General features: G+C 37.4%; 1 protein-coding gene across 2 annotated transcripts in view; it reads left to right on the forward strand.

The window, feature by feature from the left end:
* Positions 1-21829, forward strand: part of LCOR (ligand dependent nuclear receptor corepressor) — a 162209-nt gene that overhangs the window by 67873 nt on the left and 72507 nt on the right. For both annotated transcript variants that reach the window (XM_014591148.2, XM_027775266.1), the window contains exons 3-4: positions 6943-7008; positions 7301-7380. In XM_014591148.2, coding sequence (XP_014446634.1) covers positions 6943-7008; positions 7301-7380 — 146 coding nt within the window. The remainder of the gene's footprint in view (positions 1-6942; positions 7009-7300; positions 7381-21829) is intronic.

Consider the following 21829-nt stretch of genomic DNA (forward strand, 5'->3'; position numbering starts at 1 on the left):
GTTTTTTTTTTTTTTTTTTTTTTTAGGGTTTTTGCCATAAGGCACATGTGCTTGACAGAGCGAGGGAAGGTGAGGAATCATCCCTGGAGGGATGGCCACACCACAGTCCCTTTTCCTTCATTTTCCTGGTATTTCAGGCGTGCATGCACCCAGTGTAGTTTTCAGTCCACCAGAAGCAAGATATGAACCACAATCGGCTATGTAGGAGTCCAGCCCCATATCACTATGCCACCTGCTGGCTCCATACTTCTTTCTTTTTTTTTTAATAATTAATTTTATTTATCATCATCATTGTTATTTTAAAAATTTACTTCAGGACATTTGCACTCACCAGAGAGAGACGAGAAAGACAGACAGACAGAGAGAGAGAGAGAGAGAGAGAGAAAGCAAACTACCAGGTCTGAGACTTGAACCATAGTTGTTCATGTGGGAATCCAAGCGCCTCAACCACCACGCCACCTGCAAGTCCCACATACTTCTTTATTTAAAAAATACAAGGTATATTGCTGATCTTACTTCACTGTGTATTTGATATGTTTCTATCCTGTTATTTTCCTTTTTTTAATAAATAATTTATTTTATTTTATTTATTAATTCATTTATTTTTTAGTTTGAGCAGAGAGACAGAGAGTGAGAATAAGAGAGAGAGGAAGTGAGAAAGCAAGCCACCAGATTCAGGACTTGAACCCTGGTCGACCACATGGGTGTCCAGCGCCTTAACCACCACGCCACCTGCTGGTCCCCTATCCTGTTATTTTTCTCATAGCCACCTTTTCCCCCTTTGATTAGAAGTAGAGATCATGATTTAGATTAAAGGAAGAAGTTTGTAGGAAATTTTAATCTTGTGATTTGAGATCTGTGTGAATAAATCAAAAGCTAAAAATTAGTCAGATAAAGCCCTAGTATAAGAAAAACGTTGTAGGACACAGGAAGACTTAGTAACCTTCTTCAAGCATTAAATCTCCTTGAGGAGGCAAGACATGAATGATTGAAAAGAAAAATGAAAACACAGTGTAGGTAGCCTGTGAAAAATTATATTTTATAAAATAATTGCATGAATAGTACTTTGCACGTGACAGAAAGCAGAAAAGACCATGACCAGTTGTCGTATTTAAAAGAGGGCAGTGGGGCCAGCAAGTGATGTAGTGGTTAAGTTACTGGACTCCCACATGGCTGACCACAGTTCAAGGCCCAGATCTGGTGGATTGCTTTCTCATTTTTCTCTGTGTCTGCCTGGTGAATGTACATGTCCTGTAGCAAGCTAGAAGAAGAATAATAATGGTAAATAGGATTAAAATACTTCAAAAAATTAAAATTCAAAAATAAAAGGGGACAGTGATCTAGAATTTCTTGGGATAAGAAAACTGGGAATCAGCCCTGCTCCAAGGCCAGTGGATAAGGCAGCTGAATCCCACATGGCTGACCCTGCAGTTCAAGTCCTAGACCTGGTGGCTTGAGAAGCATGCCAGTTGTGTGTGCATGTGTTGAAAATTCCAACAGGAGAGAGGGAAGAAAAGGGATTGTAGCATGACCATTTCCCAGAAGGGATGTGCTCTCCCTTCCTCTCGTTCTCTCTCTCTTTTTCTGGTGAGCCACATGCATTCTTTAGCAAACAGACCGATTGGGAACCAAAGCCTTCACCAAGATGAGCATCATGTCTGTTCACTACTACCTGTTTGGTCCCTGCTACTCCCTGGTAGGTAGGCTCTCAGCTAATATATGCTTGAATAAGTGAATGTGTGTTTGTTGAACGTATTTAAAGATTCCCTTGCAAGATTTGGGCAGAGGTGAGATACAAAGGTTTGAGAAAATATTAAGAGGTAGAAATTATCTCTGAACACAGTACAAACATGCATGCATGCCCCATTGTTTCCCAAGCCTGACAGAGAGCTAAAGGAATAAGGTTAGTTGTGGGAAATAAGCCTGCTGAAGGTATATTGGGGTCCACATAATCAGCTTGATGACTGCACTTAGGAATTTGGAGGTTGTTTTTGAGTAGTGTGGATTTTGAAGAGTTAGTGGCTTTGTTTCAAGATACTGCAGGTTGTGCAGTGAGGAAGAGGAAGAGACCAGCTTTGAGATCACTAGCAGTGTTGGGTAGGAATTAAAATTTTTCTTTATTTGTAACATATATGAAGGTGTTTTTTTAAGCCCTAGAGATTGAACATAATGACATGGCTGCCTTTTTCAGTATTTAGTTTTTCATGGCATTTTGTTACTGATCTTCATGGCTTTTCTGTTAGATCACGGTATAAATTTTGAATATATTTGTTCTTTCCTTATTTGCCTTTTGTTAATGTCAAGCATAGCACATGAGACATTCCCTGTTGCTATGCAACCGCTAAATTCAATATTTAGTATTAATAAAAACTGAGTGGTATTACCATCCAGCGAACAGAGGATAGCAAAATAATGGCTTTACAGTGTCTAGTCAATAATATTTAGAAGGCTTAATATATTGTTGCAAATAGGAGCAAAAGAGAAATAACTTGTTTACAGTTAACTGTTTTGAGCAGAATTAGTTGCGGTTATATTTTTAAAATTCATGGCCTGATTTTTTTGTGTGTGCTTCCTTCTGGTCTTTATTTTTCATTACTTTTGCTCTGATTAAGTAATTGTTGGTGTTTGTATGTTATTGAAGAAATTTTTGCTCATTTTTCTTATTTCAGATCTGTTTTCCATAATTTAAAAAATTTTATCTCCCAAAGGTTTTGTTTGCTTTTTCATTTTCTAGTATTTCTTGGCATATTTTTCCATTTCAAGATTTAATGCTTAGCATGCAAGTTTGTATTTTGTTGTAATTTCATATTAACCTAAGTTAAAGAAAATTAAATTTTCTCTGCAGAATAAAAGCTATATAAAAATCTGTTAGCTATTTGCAGGGAGTATCTGCAATCGATGCTTTATTGAAACTGAAATTCTAATTTGTGAAATTAAGGGATATAGGAGGGCTTTAGAGTAGGATTTATTTTTAAAAAGAAAAAGGTTCTGAGATTCTGGTCTCCAGGGCCATTGTAGACAGTATCTAAAAATTCCTTCTCATTCTCTTAGTACCACTACCACCATACCCCAGTCCCACCCCACCCCATCCTCTCTGGTGTGGGGAAGAGCAGACCACAGTAATTTAGTAAAAAGTATTTTAATTTCAGTAGGTAAATATACACAGACACAGGTAACTCCTATTTATTTGAGTCAGTAGTTTGGTTTTGTTAATGTCCTGGGAGTAATTTTGATGGGAAGAAGTAAGAAGAGTTGAGAAGCGCTCCCTAATAATTGAGAAATTTAGAATTTAGAAGATAGAGTCGAAAAATAAACCCTGATTACAGTGTACAGTCATATAAACTCTAGAAATGACTGCACAGAAAATGATGGCCAAATACTGGGGACAAAGAAATTTTAAAAATTACAAGGCTAGGGAACCAGCAGTTAGCGTAATGGCTGTGTCGCTGGACTCCCACGTAGTCTACCGCTGTTCGAGTCCCGGACCCGGTGGCTTAAAACTCACACCGGGCGCGTGTGCGTGCGTGCCCAAGATCCCAAGAGGAGAGTGGAGGAGAAGGGATTGCGGCGTGACCATCCCTCCTGGGGGGTGATTTCTCGCTTTCTGTCTCTGTGTCTCTCTCTGTCTGTCTGGCGAGCGCACGCGCCCTGTAGTGAAAACCTCTCAAAAAAAAAAAAAATTACAAGGCTATTCTTTTTTTAATTTTTATTTTGCCAGTCAGAGAGTGCACATGAGAGAGTGTACTCCCCCATGGGACATGGCCATGCTTCAATCCCTTCTCCCAATTTCTCCACTCTGTCAGGATTTTGGGCACACGTGACACATATGCAGCATGTTTTTCAAGCCTCTGGGGCCAGAATTCAAGCTGTGAGATTGACCTTGTGGGATTCCCCAGCTACCTTAACCACCAGGCCACAGAGCCAGCTAAGTCTTCAGTACTGTTCTTAGAGCCAGATAAAATACTATTTCCCAGGCTGGCCCCATAGCAAAGCAGTTAAGTGCTAATGCCTAGAGAGCTGGATCCTACAGCTCAAATTCCAGCCTGGCAGCTTGAAAAACATGCTGAGTACATGTGTGTTCATCCCTCAAACCCTGGTGGGATGGAGAAATGAGGAAAAAGAATTGTGGCATGACCACACCTCTTAGAGGGAGTTGCTTTCTCTTTCTGCTGAGCACATGAGCCCTCTAACAATAAAAATAAATGATCAGTTCTGTGACCTGTTGTTTAAGGCAGCCATATTCCACATGGCCAGACATGAGATTCAAGTCTTGGACGTGGCGTTGGAGAAACAAGCCAAGTGTGTGTGTGCCCAAAATCCTGAAAAGAGAGAAAGATGGAGCAGGAATTGCTATATAACCATGCCCCATGTAAGGTGGGGTGCTTCTCTTCCTTTCCATCCCTGGCGACTGCACTTAGCCCTCTAGCAAAGATAAAAAAAAAAAAGGAAAATACCTTTTTTAGGTACCATCTTTTGTCCTTTCTTACCTTCTTAGTCTTTTATTTTGTTGATAACATTTAAAGTAATACTACATGTACATGAGCAAGATAAAGTGCAATTTTTTAATACCATAGTATGCACACACATACTTACTTACACACAGTGTCTTAGGGAGGGTGCATGCATGTTGTGTGCCTAGCATTTTTTTTTTTTTGAGAGGTTTTTTCGCTATAGGGTGTGTGCGCTCGCTTGCCAGAAAGAGAGACAGAAAGCGAGAAATCACCCCCCATGGGGGATGGCCACGCCGCAATCCCTTCTCCACTCTCCTCTCGGGATCTTGGGCACACGCGCCCAGTGTGAGTTTTAAGCCACCGGGTCCGGAACGCAAATCGTGGTTGACTACATGGGAGTCCAGCAACATAGCCATTATGCTAACTGCTGGTCCCATGCCTAGCGTATTTTTCAAGCTGCAGGAGCAAGCCAAATCAGGGTCTCTGCCATGTGAGATCTGGTTTCCTTTGCACAACATTTAACCTCCATGTTCCAGGACTGGCCCAAGCTATAGTATTCTAAATTAGTCATTTCCTGCCTTTTGAGTCTAAGAGTGTTTTAAAACAATTAAAAATTCAACAAGCCTCTAGGCTATAGTAGGTTATGTGACAAAATACAATACATAGTGCCCCAAACAACTAGGAACTCAGAAACAGCTTATGTATTTTCTTAATTTTCTTAAAAGCATTTCTTTTCTTAATTTCTTTTTTTCGTTTTTATTTTTTAAAAAATTGCCAAAGGTCTTGGGCTCTCACCAGAGGGGAGAGGAAGGAGGAATAAAGCAACCCCCAATGGGCGTGATCTAACTGCAATACCTTCTCTGTTTATCCATGTGTTGGGATTTTGGGCATGCACATACACATGCACACTCGTGTACACACATGTTTTTCACACCACAGTAGATCATGTGGGATCTGGCCCCTCAGTGATAAGGCTGTAAGGCTGGTCTTGCATTTCTAAATATCTAGAAAGTAATATGAATCATGAATGTGTAAGACATAATTATTTTTTATGAAAGTCACACTTGAGAGTACATATGCATTCACAGATCTCTTGTAATAGCTGTGTGAACTTGATTGAGATCCATAATATAGTTTGCGACTCACTGCTCTAATCCACTATTTCTGGTATTTTGTATAAAGGTGCAAGCCTGATTCCTTTCTTTTTTTCTAAAAATTGAAGGATGACCAAGATATTTTTAAATTATTTTTTATTAAGTAGATTAGCAATACTTGAGGTATTACGTAAAAAAAAAAAAAAGTATGCTTTCCCTTTTCTGCTTTATTCACACTGGTAGAAGGGCATTTGTATATAATCATATTTGAGTTTTTCTCCTCTTGTAAGAAATGTGTTATTAGTGGTTTTTATTTATTTTTTTTTTTGGAGAGATTTTTGCTATAGGGTGCGTGCACTCGCCAGATGGACAGAGGCAGAGAGACAGAAAGCGAGAAATCACCCCCCATCAGGGGGATGGCCACGCCGCAATCCCTTCTCCTTTGCACTCCTCTCGGGATCTTAGGCACGCACTCACACGCGCCCGGCGTGAGTTTTAAGCCACCAGGTCTGGGATGCGAACCACGGTCGACTACGTGGGAGTCCAGTGACATAGCCATTACGCTAACTGCTGGTCCTGAGTGAGTTTTATACATATAAAGGAAGTAACAAGAAGTTACTGTGGCATTGTGAAATAATTACAGATGTCTTTTTCATTCAAAATATTGTGCTCTGGCTCTGTGTGATATAGAAGTTCTCAGTGAAAATTTTCCTTCAAGAATCTGTTTTCAGCTGGCTTTCCAAAAAATGCTATTTAGATTATTCTAGAAAGTTGCAGATTTTTTTTTTTTTGGAGAGATTTTTGCCATAGGGTGCGTGCACTTGCCAGACAGACAGAGACATAGAGACAGAAAGCAAGAAATCACCCCCCAGGGGGGATGGTCACACCGCAATCTCTTCTCCATTCTCCTCTCGGGATCTTGGGCACGCACACACACGCGCCTGGCGTGAGTTTTAAGCCACCGGGTCCAGGACGCGAACCGCAGTCGACTACATGGGAGTCCAGCGACATAGCCATTACGCTAACTGCTGGTTCCCCCAAATTGCAGAAGTTTTGAAGCAAGTTGACTCTTCTGTTGAGAAAGACACCTTTTAAAAGGGAGTTTGAGTGTTTATGTAAAAAAGGTACTTGGGATTTTGTAAAATGAAAAAAGAACCTATGAATTTCAATTTCTTCATGGGTTATTTCTAGCCTATATTTTTGTTTTGTTCTTGAATGGGCTCTAAATTTGTGTTGAATGTTAATCATTGACAAAAATACTAATGATTTTTATAGATTTGTCATTGACAATCTTTTTGAACTAGAAAAAAACACTGTTATGTTTTCATGTAATAGAGTAATAGCACCATAGCAAATATTATTGTGATAATGAATTTTTTTCTCTTTTATCGTTTCAGGGTTTGAAAGTATTCTTGAAGGGCTGTTTGGACCTGCATTAGTAAAAGATCTCAGTTTACTTAAAGGTATTCAAAATACTTTGTTATTTCAAATTCTTTCTGGTTAACCCTCAGTCTCCTTTACTCACAACTGCATGCGAGTTAAAGCTATATAACCATATAAGCATCTTTTTGAGTTTAGTTGATATCAACTGGTGAGCAGTTAAGAATTAAGAATTTTAAGAATTAAGAATTTTGAGATTAAATGTGGGACCTATTGCTTAATGAGGTTTTTGTTAAACAGTAGTTATTCATTCTCAGTTATTTTCTGAAAAATTATTTTATGACTGTTAATTTTTTATTCATATTATTTTTGCAGACTGTGAACCTGAAAGAATTTCTGATTGGACTTTTGATGAAAATTGTCTTTTCTGTTGCTTGAGAAGAGATAAAGTAAAGGTAACTAGGAACTTTGTGAAAACTTTCTGTGATATTTTAAAGTTTCTGCTTTTAAAAATTTTACTTCTTTATTGGAAGATATGTAGAAAAAGGAATGTATGATTACATATTTATAAAAGAGTGTGATAGTACCTCTGAATTTTACAATTTAAATTATTTCCAGTCTGTTGATTAGCCTATTGAGAAATCTATCCCACCATGCATTGCTTTATTTACATAGTTCACTAGGCAGAGTAATTAGGTCTTAAACTGTTGCATTTATTTTAAATATGTAGAGTATGGTAATTTAAGTGATGGGAGTCATTCTTAGTACAGAAAGAACAGTTGCATATATCTGGATCAAGCAATTTACTAACTCATGTAGATTTATAGTATACAATTGTTTATGCTTTAATGCAGTGTTTCTTTATAATATCTGAACATGAATGCTGTTTATATTCAGTTGCAGAAATTGGCTAAACCCTTAAGTTTCTGTTGCTTTATTGCTTAAACACAGTTTTGGTTTGGAAACATTTTGGTTGTTGGAAACATTTATTAATAATGGTTTACTGGCCCAGTCACCTAGTTAGAGAGTGCACTGGTGGGCTTAGCCGGCTGAGACCACCTGAGAGGCATGGGTTCAAGTCTTAGTCCCTCCTAAAAGCTGGGTGCGGTGGCATCTGCCTGTAGTTCCAGCTACCCAGGAGGCTGAAGCGAGAAATCATGACATAGATTTATAAAAAAAAGTAGTTTTATTTAAAAAAAAAAAAAGTTTTACATCTGTTTCTTTTCATAAAATACTTCTATTTCCTTTGTTAAAACCTTTGAAGCATTTGAATTCTTTCTTTTCCTTTGCACACTTTAACTTTAAATCATTTGCCAGGGTCTAATAGTTCTTCCTTCATAATGAATCTCATTCTTTTTCATTTTCCTGGTTATCACCATAATTTAGACAGTATTATTTTTGGACTAATAAGATAATATTGATCTCTCTTGAGAATTTGTTTAGTCTGTTAAATATTGCCACAAGGTTAAACTTCCTTCTTCTGTGGTTACCCTCAGTGTGGAAATGTTATCCTATACCCTTTCTCTTTGACTTGTATTCATTAGCCTAGCACTCACTTACCTTAGTACCCTCTACAATTAAGTCCATTACTCTTTCTTTTCTTCGCTTACACCTTCTTTCTTTCCTCTCTCCCTCCCTCCCTTCTTTCTTTTTTCCCCAGTTCTTTCTTTATGATAGGACACATGTCTACCCACAAGATAAAAAGAGAGAGGTGAGCACCTATTACAGATTGGGTCTGGCCACACTGTGATTCTTCCAGTCTTCTAGCCCATCGAACCTGGGGCACTTGCATGTATGCCTAGCTTGCTTGAGGATGTCTGGACTTGGAGTTCAAACTGTAGTCGCCATGGGTCATCTAGCTTCTCTGGGGCTTTACTGTTGTGCTACGGAACTGGCCCCAGTTCTCTTTCTAATGATACTCCACTCATCTTCTATATAATTTCAGCTACACTCTCTGTTATTGTATTAAACAACATACTTTGGATTTCACCATTGTATACTCATTCTCTGTAGCTTGAAATTATCTTGCTTTTTCTTAAGACTCCCCTTTCCTAAAAAGGATACCTCTCTGCTCCTATTACTGTTTCAACTTTTCACACTGTTGGAATAAATCCTGAACATATCAATCAGTTGATATACTGCCTTATTTTGTTCATCCTTCTCTATGTTTGAATTTTGTGTTCTAGGCTATATTGTCAGCTGTTGAAGACTGAGTCATACTATATGCTTCTTTGTTTCTGTACATTTCGTCATTGTGACACTATTTATTATCGTTGGCAATTACTTTAAAATCTGAAAGCCAGCTTGTATACAATTTAAGAACTTCTTTTAACATTTGTTTGATAGCATCTTTTCATTGTTTTCTAAATGAAAAAGTTGCTGTGTATTTTTGTTGAGTTGATGAAGAGAATCTTTATTCATTTTCACAGTTACTGTGGTTTGAAAAAGAATGACCAGAAGATAAAACAATGTTGTTTTGAGTTAAATTACTAATGAAGTTGAAATGTTTGTATATATACACATACATACTCACATGTATGTATGTGTATATATACTTTTTTTTTTTTTTTCAGAGAGACATTTTTGCTATAGGACATGTGTACTTACTGGAGAAAACAGACAAAGACAGAAACAGAAAGCAGGAAATCAGCCCCCCATAGGGAGGGATGGCCATACCACAATCCCTTCTCCTCCATTTTCTTCTCAGGATCTTAGGCATGTACACACATGTTCCTGGCATGAGTTTTAAGCTGCCAGGTCCAGGACTCAAACTGCAGTCAACTCTGTGGGAGTCCAGCGACATAACCATTATACCATCTGCTGGTCCCACACACATATATTTTTAAAATTTGGTAGAAAGTGTGTGCACTTATGGAGGGTGGGGTGGGAAAGAGAGAGAAAGCACCCCCTGTAAGACATGTTCACACCACAGTTTCCTTTCTTCTTCCACTTGGGATTTTGGGCGTGCACACATGAGTATGTCCTGGGTGTTTTCCAAGCTGTCAGGTTTGAGACTTGAACTATGTAGTCAGACATGTAGGATCCTCCTGCTTTCACTATCTGGCCATGGGCTGGCCCCCACATACATAATTTTAACTCTGTGTGTGTGTGTGTGTGGACTCGTTAGTGCCTTTTATCCAGCAAGTCAGTTTAATAGGCCTGTTGGTAGAAGAAAATTCTTTTCTTAAGGTTAGGATGGAAGGAGAGCCATTCTGTGCTTAGCAATTGAGCATGGTATATTCTTGTAATATAGTTGAGTTTTTGGGCTAGCAGATTACGTGATGATTAACGTGTTGGATTCCCACATGACTGACCGTGGGTCAAGTCCTGGACTGGCGGCTTGAAAATCACACCAGACGCTTGTGCATGTGTGCCCCAAATCCTGAGAGGAGAATGGAGAAGAGATTGCAGGTGGCCATCAGGTGTGATTTCTCACTTGCCCCCTCCCTGCCTGTCTCAGTCTCTCTCTGGCAAGTGCACATGCCTTATGGAGAAAAAAAAAAGAAAAGTTTTTAAGTTAGCATATGAACATTACAATATTGTATGAATTATTTTGGAAGATAGTGCAGAAATAAGAAATCATGTAATGATTTAGTATTTACACCAGCTTCTTTTGCTGTTTGTAGTTCTATAGTTTTTAGTTGATTTTGTGACTAGAAAGAGTATTTCCAGTTTACAACTCAGTTAGTTCTGAGAAAGCTGTTTTTCTCCATTGGACACTCTACTAAGCTCTCCTTGGCTTTTTTATTTTCAGTGACAGTTATACATGGGTAATAGAATATACGAAAGGAGAAAGCTTAGGTAACTTAAATGATGAAATATACATCTTTAATAGTATTAGTTTTTTTAAAATTATTTTTTGGAGAGCCTTTTTGCTGTAAGGTGCATGTGCTTGTGAGAGAGACAGAGAAAATGTGAGCAGTCACTTCCCAGGAGGAATGGCCGTGCTGCAATCCCTTCTCCTCCATTCTCCTCTTGGAATTCTGGACACACACACACACACACACACACACACACACACACAGGTCTAGCGTGAGTTTGAAGCCACCGCGTCTGGGACTTGAACCGTGGTTAGTCATATGGGAGTCCAGCACCTTATACCACCTGCTAAGACCTTTATTATTATTTTTTAAATTTTGCCAAAGGGCATGTGTGCTCACCAGGGGAAAGAAACAAAAAGTGAGAAAGCACCCCTTAGGGGAGTGTTCACACCACAATCCCTTCTCCTCCATTTCTCCCTCCTGTTGGGATTTTGGGCATATCGATTCACATGTGCCTGACGTGTTTCTCAAGCTACCACTTCTAGGACTTGCACTCGTAGTCAACCATGAAGGATCCAGCCACCTACTCACCAGGCCACAGGTTGACCCCATGGTTTACATTTAGGGTTGGCTTTAGATTTTAAAAAATGAAGGAAATATCTGGGGGGCCAGAAGGTTGGCATGGTGGTTAAGGTGCTGGAAATTCCCACATGGCTGATCAAGGTTCGAGTTCCAAACCTGGTGGCTTGCTTTCTTGCTTTCTCTCTCTGTCTCGTTAAATTAAAAAAATGAAAGAATGAATAAATAAAACTAAAGAAAGTAATTCCTTTAAAAAAAGAAGAAGAAAGAACTATCTGGAGAGTGTAGTAATAGCCCATGGGTGGCAGCTTAGTGCACGATACTGGAATCTTGAGTAGGAGGTTGGGATGGTGTGATAATCTAGGGTAGTATTTGAAAAAGCCGTTAGAGGAGCTAGCAAGTGGCATGGAAGTTAAGGCAGCTAGATCCCACATGGCTAACTGTCCAATTTCAGTCCTGGACTCAGTGGCTAAAAATAGAGGAGAAGGAATTGCAGCCTCTGGGGGGATTTCTCACTCTCTTTCTCTGTTTCTTTCTGGCAAGTGCAAGCATCTGATAGCAAACTAAAACAACCAAACAAAAAAGCAAGTTAGAAATATTGGTCTGGTATTTTGGAAAGAAATGAAAGTTATGCTTATTTTTAGTTAATTTTCACTAAATACTCAAGCTGTTAGCGTGAGTAAATTATACTTTTGGTCATTGGGAAAGTCATGATGCATTTTTGCATTAAAAAAAAAACATGGAAAAATATGCCATGACTTTCCTGATAACGTAATAGTCTCTTTGGGGAAATAGAACAGGGATTCATCTAAAATTAGTAAAGCAGTTGTTGAGCTAGACTTCAGGATTTTACAAAGGTGTTAGAGGATATAATTTATAAGAGAAAAAAAGAGAACATTTTTAAGGCATCAGCTTTGTGTCAGTTACATTCATACTTAATCTTTTTTTTTAAAGAATTAATTTTATTTATTCATCCATTTATTTTAATTTTACCAGAGAGAGAGGTAGAGAGAGAGAGAGAGAGAGAGAGAGAGAAAGTGAAAAAGCAAGCCACCTGGTCCAGGACTTGAACCATGGTCGGCCATAATGGGAGTATTCAGCGCCTTACCCACCATACCATCTGCTGGTCCCTCATACTTAATCTTCAAAAAACCCTATAAAGTTAGTTAAAGGTTTATTTGCATTTTTTTGTCGATAAAGAAATGGAAGGGTCAGAGAGTAAGTTATGGGCATAGTCACATAGAAAAGTCATGACACATTGTTGCATAGGAAAACATAAAAAAACACATCATGGCTTTTCAGACGACACAATATTTTGATAATAGTACTGGGAACAGAAATGACATTTTTAAGGCATCAGCTTTGTGTCAGTTACATTCATACTTAATCTTTTTTTTTTAAAGAATTAATTTTATTTATTCATCCATTTATTTTAATTTTACCAGAGAGAGAGGTAGAGAGAGAGAGAGAGAGAGAGAGAGAGAAAGTGAAAAAGCAAGCCACCTGGTCCAGGACTTGAACCATGGTCGGCCATAATGGGAGTATTCAGCGCCTTACCCACCATACCATCTGCTGGTCCCTCATACTTAATCTTCAAAAAACCCTATAAAGTTAGTTAAAGGTTTATTTGCATTTTTTTGTCGATAAAGAAATGGAAGGGTCAGAGAGTAAGTTATGGGCATAGTCACATAGAAAAGTCATGACACATTGTTGCATAGGAAAACATAAAAAAACACATCATGGCTTTTCAGACGACACAATATTTTGATAATAGTACTGGGAACAGAAATGTAGAAAGTGGAGAGCAAGAATTAAGTAGGACTTGGAATTATTCAGTTGGAAAGAAAGAATTGGAGGGTAAATGGATAGGAGCATACTTAAAATGACTGACATTTGCGTGTTAGACATCTGTGAGTGAGTGGCTTACTCAATTTTTTTCTTTCCTTTTCTGTTTATGGGCATAAAGTAGGCACTTTGTAAAATATTTATTAAATAAGTGATCAAGAACAAATCCAAGAGGCGTAAGCTTGGAAAAGTTATTAATAGTTAACTATTTTGAGTGCTGACATGTGCCAAGCATATGTACACAGTTCTTTTTTTTAAGAATTATTTTATTTAGCTTTATTTATTTTAATTTTACCAGAGAGAGAGAGAGAGAGAGAGAAAGTGAAAAAGCAACTCACCAGGTCTGGGACTTGAACTGTTGTTGGCCGTGTGGGAGTCCAGTGCCCTTAACCACCACATCACCTGCTGGTCCCCACAATTCTTTGTGTTACCTACTTATTAGGATTTTAATCTTTTTAAAGCTTAAGATTATTATAGGCTTATAAAACAGTTGTAAAAATCTACAGAGTTCTTATTATATATACCCTCTACCCATGTTAGCAACTTATGTAACTTCCATAAAATTATAAAAATTAGGAAATAGGGACCAGCAGATGGCATAATGGTTACTTCTCTGGACTCCCATGTAGTCAACTGTGGTTTGAGTCCCCGACCTGGTCGCTTAAAACTCATGCCAGGCATGTATGCGTGTGTGCCCAAAATCCCAAGAAGAAAATGGAGGAGAAGGTATTATGGTGTGGCCATCCCCTCCCGTCCCGGGGTGATTTCTCACTTTCTGTTTCTCCTTCTCACTTTCTGTTTCTCTCTCTCTCTAGCAAATGCACCCACCCTATAGCAGAAATCCCTCTTTAATTTTTTAAACTTTATTTATTTATGTATTCATTAATTTGACCAGAGAAGGACAGAGAGAGAGAAAGTGAGAAAGCAAGCCACCAGGTCTGGGACTCGAACTATGATCAGCCATGTGGGAGTCCATCGCCCTTAACCACCACACCACCTGTTGGCCCCACAAAAATCTCTCCTTAAAAAAAAATTAGGAAATAAACATTGGGACAGTACTGTTATCTAATCTGCTGAACTTTCAAAATTTGCCCATTACCCTAGTAATGTCCTTTTGCTTTCCTAAATAAATTAATTTGGGCATATTCAAATTTACTTTGATACATCTTGCTTGTCATCTTGTTCTAGAGTACCAGAATCTGTTAAGTATTCATAGTATCTATCATATAAAAGGAACTGTGGAAGAAAAATACATCCATATAGTTTCTATTGAGTGAGAAAGTCGAAACAAATATCTTTAAAGGATATTTATATGTGAAATTGAAATAGATGAATGAATTAGACACTCAGTTTATTGTACAGATCCAAATAGCAGTATCTAACCTTGTTTTATATCCAGAGACCTTTTGTATAGATTTTCGAAGAAAGATTAAGGAAAACCACTTAATATAGTAAATTGGTCCTCAGCCCAAGATCCCATTAAATATCAAAGAGGATTTTTTTTCTCCTCTTACTCTATGGATTTCTCTGCAAAACAGACAAGACTCAGAGAAACTGTTAATTGGTGATTAACTCTACTCTGTTCAATTTTATGTGATCAGAGTTAACTAATAGGCTAATTACTTGGCACGTTTATTAAATGTCTAGTTTTGTGGTTGGCCAGAGAAAATAACAGAGATATAAAATGCCTGATAATCTCCTTGCTTATGAAATGTTGGGGAGACTATAGTTGGCTAAAGAAATTAAATCTAATCTATAGGGAGATGTAAATCATCCATTCTGCACACTCAGAACCAATGTTCTCATATAGATAGGAAATATTATTTCCTAGAGAGCACATGCACTCAACAGAGAGAGAGAGTATATGAGGGAGGAGAGGGAATACCTCCCATGGAAGACGGTCATTCTGTAACCTCTTCTCTGTCTCTCTCTTTTAAAATAAATAAGTAAATAAATATATATATATATTTATTTTGGGGGGGGGATTTTCGCTATAGGGCGTGTGCACTCGCCCGACAGACAGAGACATAGAGACAGAAAGCGAGAAATCATCCCCCGGGGGGATGGTCATGCCGCAATCCCCTCTTCTCCATTCTCCTCTCGGGATCTTGGGCACACACGCACACGCGCCTGGCGTGAGTTTTAAGCCACCGGGTCTGGGACGCGAATGGCAGTCGACTACGTGGGAGTCCAGCAACATAGTCATTACACTAACTGCTGGTTCCCTAAATATATATATATATATATTTTGGAGTACATGTAGGTGCATATATACATAGATACATATGTATATAATGCACAACATATATATATAATTACATAAATATATGTGTATTTAAATCTATAATATATAGTATATACAGAAACACACATACATATACACTTTAAAATATATAGTATATATGTGCATAATATATAATACATAAAATATATCATTACATAAATCATGTGTATCTAAATTTATAATACATATTATGTGTGCACGTGCATGTACACACATATGTACCTTACTACATATATTCATCTACATACACCTAAACCTAGCTTCACTATAGACCTGGTGAACTCTTTAGCTCCTACCTCAATCTGTCTGGCTCTTATTCTCATCTTGATTTTTTATTATATTTATTATAATAAGATACAAATATGTTATATTTCTTATATTTATCTCTATCTCATATTCTCATCTCTTTAAAGAGGACTGTATATTCAATTTGATGTATTATTATTATTTTTTACATTTGATATAGGGCACATATGCTTACCAGAGAGAGAGAGAAAAAAAGAAGAAATAAAAAGAAAGAATTAAGAAAAGAGAAAGAAAAATAGTAGCCTAGAGAAGAAGGATTGCCCAGAGAGTCACGTGAGATTCTTACTGAGTTCTCAGAGGATGAGCTAGTTAATTGATTAGAAGTGTGAATACCATGATCCTGTTCTAATTTGCATTCATGCTAGTTTACTAAACATATTCGTTTACTAAACATACTAGTTTGAGTTTGAAATCTCAGAATACATATATTTCAGAAAGCATTTGTTATTAAAATTTATAGTAGATTGTGGAAAAAATTCATTTAAAAAAGTTACGAATATATATATATATATATATATATATATTTTGGAGAGGTTTTTGCTATAGGATGCGTGTGTTCGCCAGGCAGACAGAGAGAGAGAGACAGAAAGCTAGAAATCACCCCCCGGAGGAATGGCCACGTTGCAGTCTCTTCTCCTCCATTCTCCTCTCGGGATCTTGGGCACGCATACACACACGTCTGGCGTGAGTTTTAAGCCACTGGGTCTGGGACGCGAACGACGGTCAACTACATGGGAATCCAGCGACATAGCTATTACGCTAACTGCTGGTCCCTAAATATTTTTTGACATGACAGGTACACAGGCCCAGCATATCCGTCAAGCCACTGGGTCTAAGTTTCAAACGATACCATTGGCCATGTGGAATCCAGTTGCTTTAGCCACCGACTGGCCCAGAAATTTTTTTTAAGTTTGTCTTTTTGTGTATATATAGAGAGACAGACAGACAGAGACACAGAAGACACTGACACTCCCAGCAGAGTCACCGCTTTACATCTATCCCCAGTCTCAGCAGACCCAGATCATGGGCACCTTAGAAAGGTGCCAGGATGCAAACCCAGGTCTTTCTGGTTTGAGTCTAGTTGTGTTACTGCTACACCAGAGCCTGGTCCAAGGTAGGAAATACAAAGAGTAAATCCCACCCTCCTTATTCTCATTTGTAATAATAATACAAGAAAATATAAGTACTATAGCAGTTAAGAGGTACAGTGGAAGTTGCTTATTCAAGGAGATGGAACCTGAACTTTAAATAAGGAAAAGTGATCAATTTGGTAGTTGTTTTTAGGATGTAGTGAAGAGGAATTTATAGTGAGAAAACTGTAGGAGTCTCTTGCTATCCAGAAAATAGGCTGATGGATAAGGAAGATATATGTAGAAAATATGGAATAAGGAGTTTTCAAAACTTTGTGAGAGTGTATGATTATGGGAGAGGGCAAATAGTGCTGACTTTAGGCTTCCAATCCTGATAGCTCAACATAGTAAATTAATTAGTAAAAGGTAAGAAGTGAGAAAGGGAAAGGTGCAGTGACTAATTTTATGGAGAGAAAAGTGAGGTGAGCTTGAAGCAGTTTGTGGTGAGAGTGACCATTTGTTTAGAAGTGTCCAGTAGACAGTTGTGTTTGTGGCAATTGAATTGAAATAAAAGGTCTGGGATGAATATATTAAATATCTGGGGGTTTGTAGCTACATGTGTTGGAATATTTGAGCAAATGAAGCCTTTAAGGGGTAAAGGATAAAATACTGAATTTGTAAAAGATCCTCATTTTAGAAGGAAGAAGAATTGGATTAAAAAGAAGGTAGAATTATACACTAAATTAGTTGCCCATTTTGCATTGGATATCTTTCTGGCTGCATACTGTGAACAAGGTTGCGTTATGTTTGTCTCACTAACATGGACTACTGTGTAATTTGTCAGAGTGGTCCTTAAATGAGTGGAGGAAGTACCCCAAAATGTACTGCAGTGGGTTGTGAGAAAATACCAGTTCAGGGTCAGCAGGTATCATGGTGACTAAAGGGCTGGACTCCCACATGGTTGACTGCAGTTCCCATCCTAGACCTGGAGGCTTGAAAATCATGCCAGGCACATGTGGATGCATGCCAGGAGAAGAATGAAGGAGAAGGGATTTTAGCCATCCCTGCCTACCAGGGTTGATTTCTCACTTTTCCTCTCACTGTCTCTCTTTGCTAAGCGTCCACACCCTATGTCCAAAAAAAAAAAAAAAAAAAAAGCCCTTGTGGGAACCAGACTTTTAAGTGTGACAACTTTAATGAATAAGTGAGTATCATGGGAGTTAAGTGTATATACATTGATAACAATAGAATAATGAACAAAATTGGACCATAGAAAGAATAGGCAAAGGGCTTTAATTAAGTAAAATGTTTTTAGGGGAGGAATATGAAACATAAGTAATATTTATACTCTTAGAAGAAGCTTAATGAAAGGAAGAAATTAAAGATATTCGAAGAAAGGAACAGAGACCAGCAGATAGTGTAATGATTATGTTGCTAGACTCCCATGTAGGTGACCACGGTTTGAGTCTCGAACCTGGCAACTTAAAACTCATGCCGTGTGCGTTTGTGCTTGAAATCTTGAGAGGAGAATGGAGAAGGGATCATTGCCATCCGCCCTCGCGGGTTATTTCTTCCTTTTTGTCTCTCTGTCTCTCCAACGAGCGCACGTGCCCTGTAGCAAAAAAAAATCTCTCTCTTAAAAAAAAACCAAAACCAAAAAAAAACAAACAGGAGGGAACGGTTGGACAAAGAGATTGTAAAGGAACCAACAAGAAGTTACTGATAATTGCTGAACAGTAGTAGGAGACTACTATGGAATTTGCTGGATCTCTTTTTATTAAACTTTAATTGCTTTTTTTTAAAAAGGTCCTCCTTTTCTTCCTTCTTTCTTTCTCCTTCCTTTCTTCCTTCCATAAGCAAGAAAGAGAGAACAGATCTCCCCAGCAGGGTCTTCACAAATTCAGTCCAGCCCCTAGAATACAGTTAGTATTGCTGTAGGAGTTCGAGTTGGCATAAATTAAATGAGAACAAGAATGCCCACATATGAGTGTTCTTCTAAGAATGTCCAGTTAACTTGTTCATAATAAGGACAAGAAACAGTGAGAAATTCTTAGATATTAAGGTGACGTTTAAAGAAAAGACAAGTGGGAACAGGCTACAGTAACTCACTCAAATTGCTGCTCAAAGTTTTCTAGTTATACCAATATGAAATGGGTATTTTTGAGAAAATCATTATGATTTGTTTCATCCCAGCAGTACATTTTTAATGAAAAATTACTGAGTTCTGAATATTAGATAAATTCTTGGAATGGATGGACATTTTAGGTCCCTTTCAACTCTCAAATTCTATGATTCTCTGGAAAATGTGTTTTTGATGTTCTGCTTGAGGAGATTCTCATAATCAAATAAGTTCAGAATGTGCTTAGTTACACAAAAATTTGGATTAGAGTTAATAGATTGTGCTTCAGTGTTTCACTTGAATGTTTTGTTAAGTCTATCCTTCATTGCTTTTTGCCCATGGGAATAGATCTCACTTCTTTTTCTTCCCTTTCTTATGAACTGCCATTTGCACATTAGGCTTTCTGTTTGTTCTTTCTCCTCTGTCATGAGCGCTTCTATTTATTTTGCTTATCTTTCTGTTTCCTCTATTCTTTTATTAGATTTCCGTCCTTTTTGAAGTTACATTTTTGTCATGGATTATGCTTTTTAAAATTCTACCTATGTACCTGTCTACCTGTTTATTTTGGTAAAATAGATATGATATAAAATAAACTATCTTAAGCTTTCCTTAAAAAAAAAAAAAAAAAACCCAAAACTTTAATCCCAAAGATTCTTACAAAAAATACTATAAAGGACAGCCTAGAAACAAATCTTGTGTCAAAATAAGACCCCACAAGAAATTAGCTGTATCATAATTCAAAGTTCAGCTATACACTGTACCTACTCTTAAATGCGTAGGACCAGTGATATTTTGAAATCTCCAATTTCCACATAAAGAATGTTAGAAACAGTTGTGTATTTATTTTATGCATATACAGATAAATTTAAAAAAATGTTTTCCAGTTTATAGTTCAGTAATGTCAAGTACATGCATTATTGTTCAACAAATCTGGAGAACTCTTTTCATCTTGGAATATTGAGGTGTTATATCCATTTAACAGTAGTTCTTCCATTCCCTCCTCCTCATTACCCCTGGAAACCACCATTTTACTTTTTATCTCTGAGTTTGACTACTCTAGCTATGTCATATAAGTGGAATCATACAGTATTTATTTTTTATTTTTTAACTGGCTCATTCCACTATTGTCTTCATAATTTTTTCCATGTTATAGCAAAATTTCCTTCGTTTATAAGCAGAATTATATGTATATACCACATCTTGTTCATCTACTCATTCATCAGTGGGCACTTGGTTTGTTTCCCTCTTTTAAATTGTAATTAATACCACGGTGAATATGGGTATACATAACTCTTTGAGTCTTTTTTGAGGGTATATACCCAGAAGTAGAATTTTCTGGATCTCTTTTTATTAAATATTAATTGCTCTTTAAAAACTTCTATCTTTATTTCTTTATGAGCAAAAAAGACAGAGAACAGGTACCCCTAGCAGGGTCTTCACAAATATAGTCCAGCCCCTTATTAAGCCAGTCCCACATCATGGACTCGGCTATACCCACATTCCATTTTTTATCTGGAACTTTACCAGATGGGTCAGTCTTACAGAATAGTGGTTAATGCTATGTCAGTCTAGCCTTATATTTTTAATTCTTTGAGGGGAGCTACCAAACCATTTCTCACAGTTGCTGTACCATTTTACATTTCTGCCAACAACACACTACAGTTTGCATGCAAATATTGGTTATTTTCTGAAATTTTTTTGATAGGCATTCTAATGGATGTGAGGTGGTATTTCGCTATGGTTTTGATTTGTATTTTCATAATGATTAATGGCATTGAGCATCTTTCATGTGATTATTGGCCATTTGTATAATCTTTGGGAAACTGTTTATTCAAGTCCTTTGCTCATTTTTAAATTGTTTTTTTTTTTTTTGTTCCTGGGAAAGATGTAGGAGTTCTTTTTATACTGAATATTAACTCCTTACTGAATATTAACTCATCAGATAAATGATTTGCGGATTATTTTCTCCCATTTTGTAAGTTCTGTTGATTGTGTCCTTTCATGAACAAAGATTTTCATATGGATGTGGTCCAGTTTATTTTTACTTTATTTGCCTGCTCTCTTGGTGTCATTCAAAAAGTCCTTGCCAAATCCAGTGTCTTGAAGATTTTCCTGTATGTTTTCTTTTAAGAATTTTAAATTTAGGTTTTTAAATCTTGCATATCAAGGTAAGCATCCAGTTTCATTCATTTGCATGTAGATTTCCACATTTCCCAGCACCATTTGTTGAAAGAGCCTTGCACCATTAAATAGCCTTGGCATCTGTTTTGAAAATCATTCTTATTGTATATGTGAGGGTTTATTTCTGGACTCTGTTTCTATTTGATTTACCTGCTTTTCTGTCTTTATGCTAGTACCCCACCTGGGGGAGCAGTAATACAACTTTGTAACAAATTTTGAAATGAGAAAGTGTGAAATCTCCAATTTAGTTAAGTCAGTCACAATATATTTTATACTTACTACATTAAAAGCACCAGCCACTATGGGAGGAATTAAGGTGCTTTGAGTGATATAGAGAAGTTTTAGCTATAGGTGTTATTTTCTTTTTTTAAAAAAAAAGAATTATTTTATTTAACTTTATTTATTTATTTACTTTAATTTGACCAGAGAGAGGCAAAGCGAGAGAGAGAGAGCAAGCTGCCAGGTCTGGGACTTGAACCATGGTGGGAGTCCAGCACCTTTAACCACCTGCTGGCACCTATAGATGTTATTGTCGAGGAATTTATCTACCGGAAGAGATAAGAAATAGATATAAGTAAATAAAATACAGGTTATAAAAATAGTGCTGTCAGAGTAGTATAGATAAAGTTCTCTTGGCGGCTGACTCAGTAGCCTAGTGGTTAAGTGAGCCAGATCCTGTGTGGCCAGCCATGGTTCAAATCCTGACTTCAGTAGCTTGGAAAACATAATCAGATGTGTGTGCGTGCATCCCTAAAGTTC

Source organism: Tupaia chinensis, unplaced genomic scaffold (genome assembly GCF_000334495.1).
Source record: "Tupaia chinensis unplaced genomic scaffold, TupChi_1.0 Scaffold000539_1, whole genome shotgun sequence".
Lineage (NCBI taxonomy): Eukaryota > Metazoa > Chordata > Mammalia > Scandentia > Tupaiidae > Tupaia > Tupaia belangeri.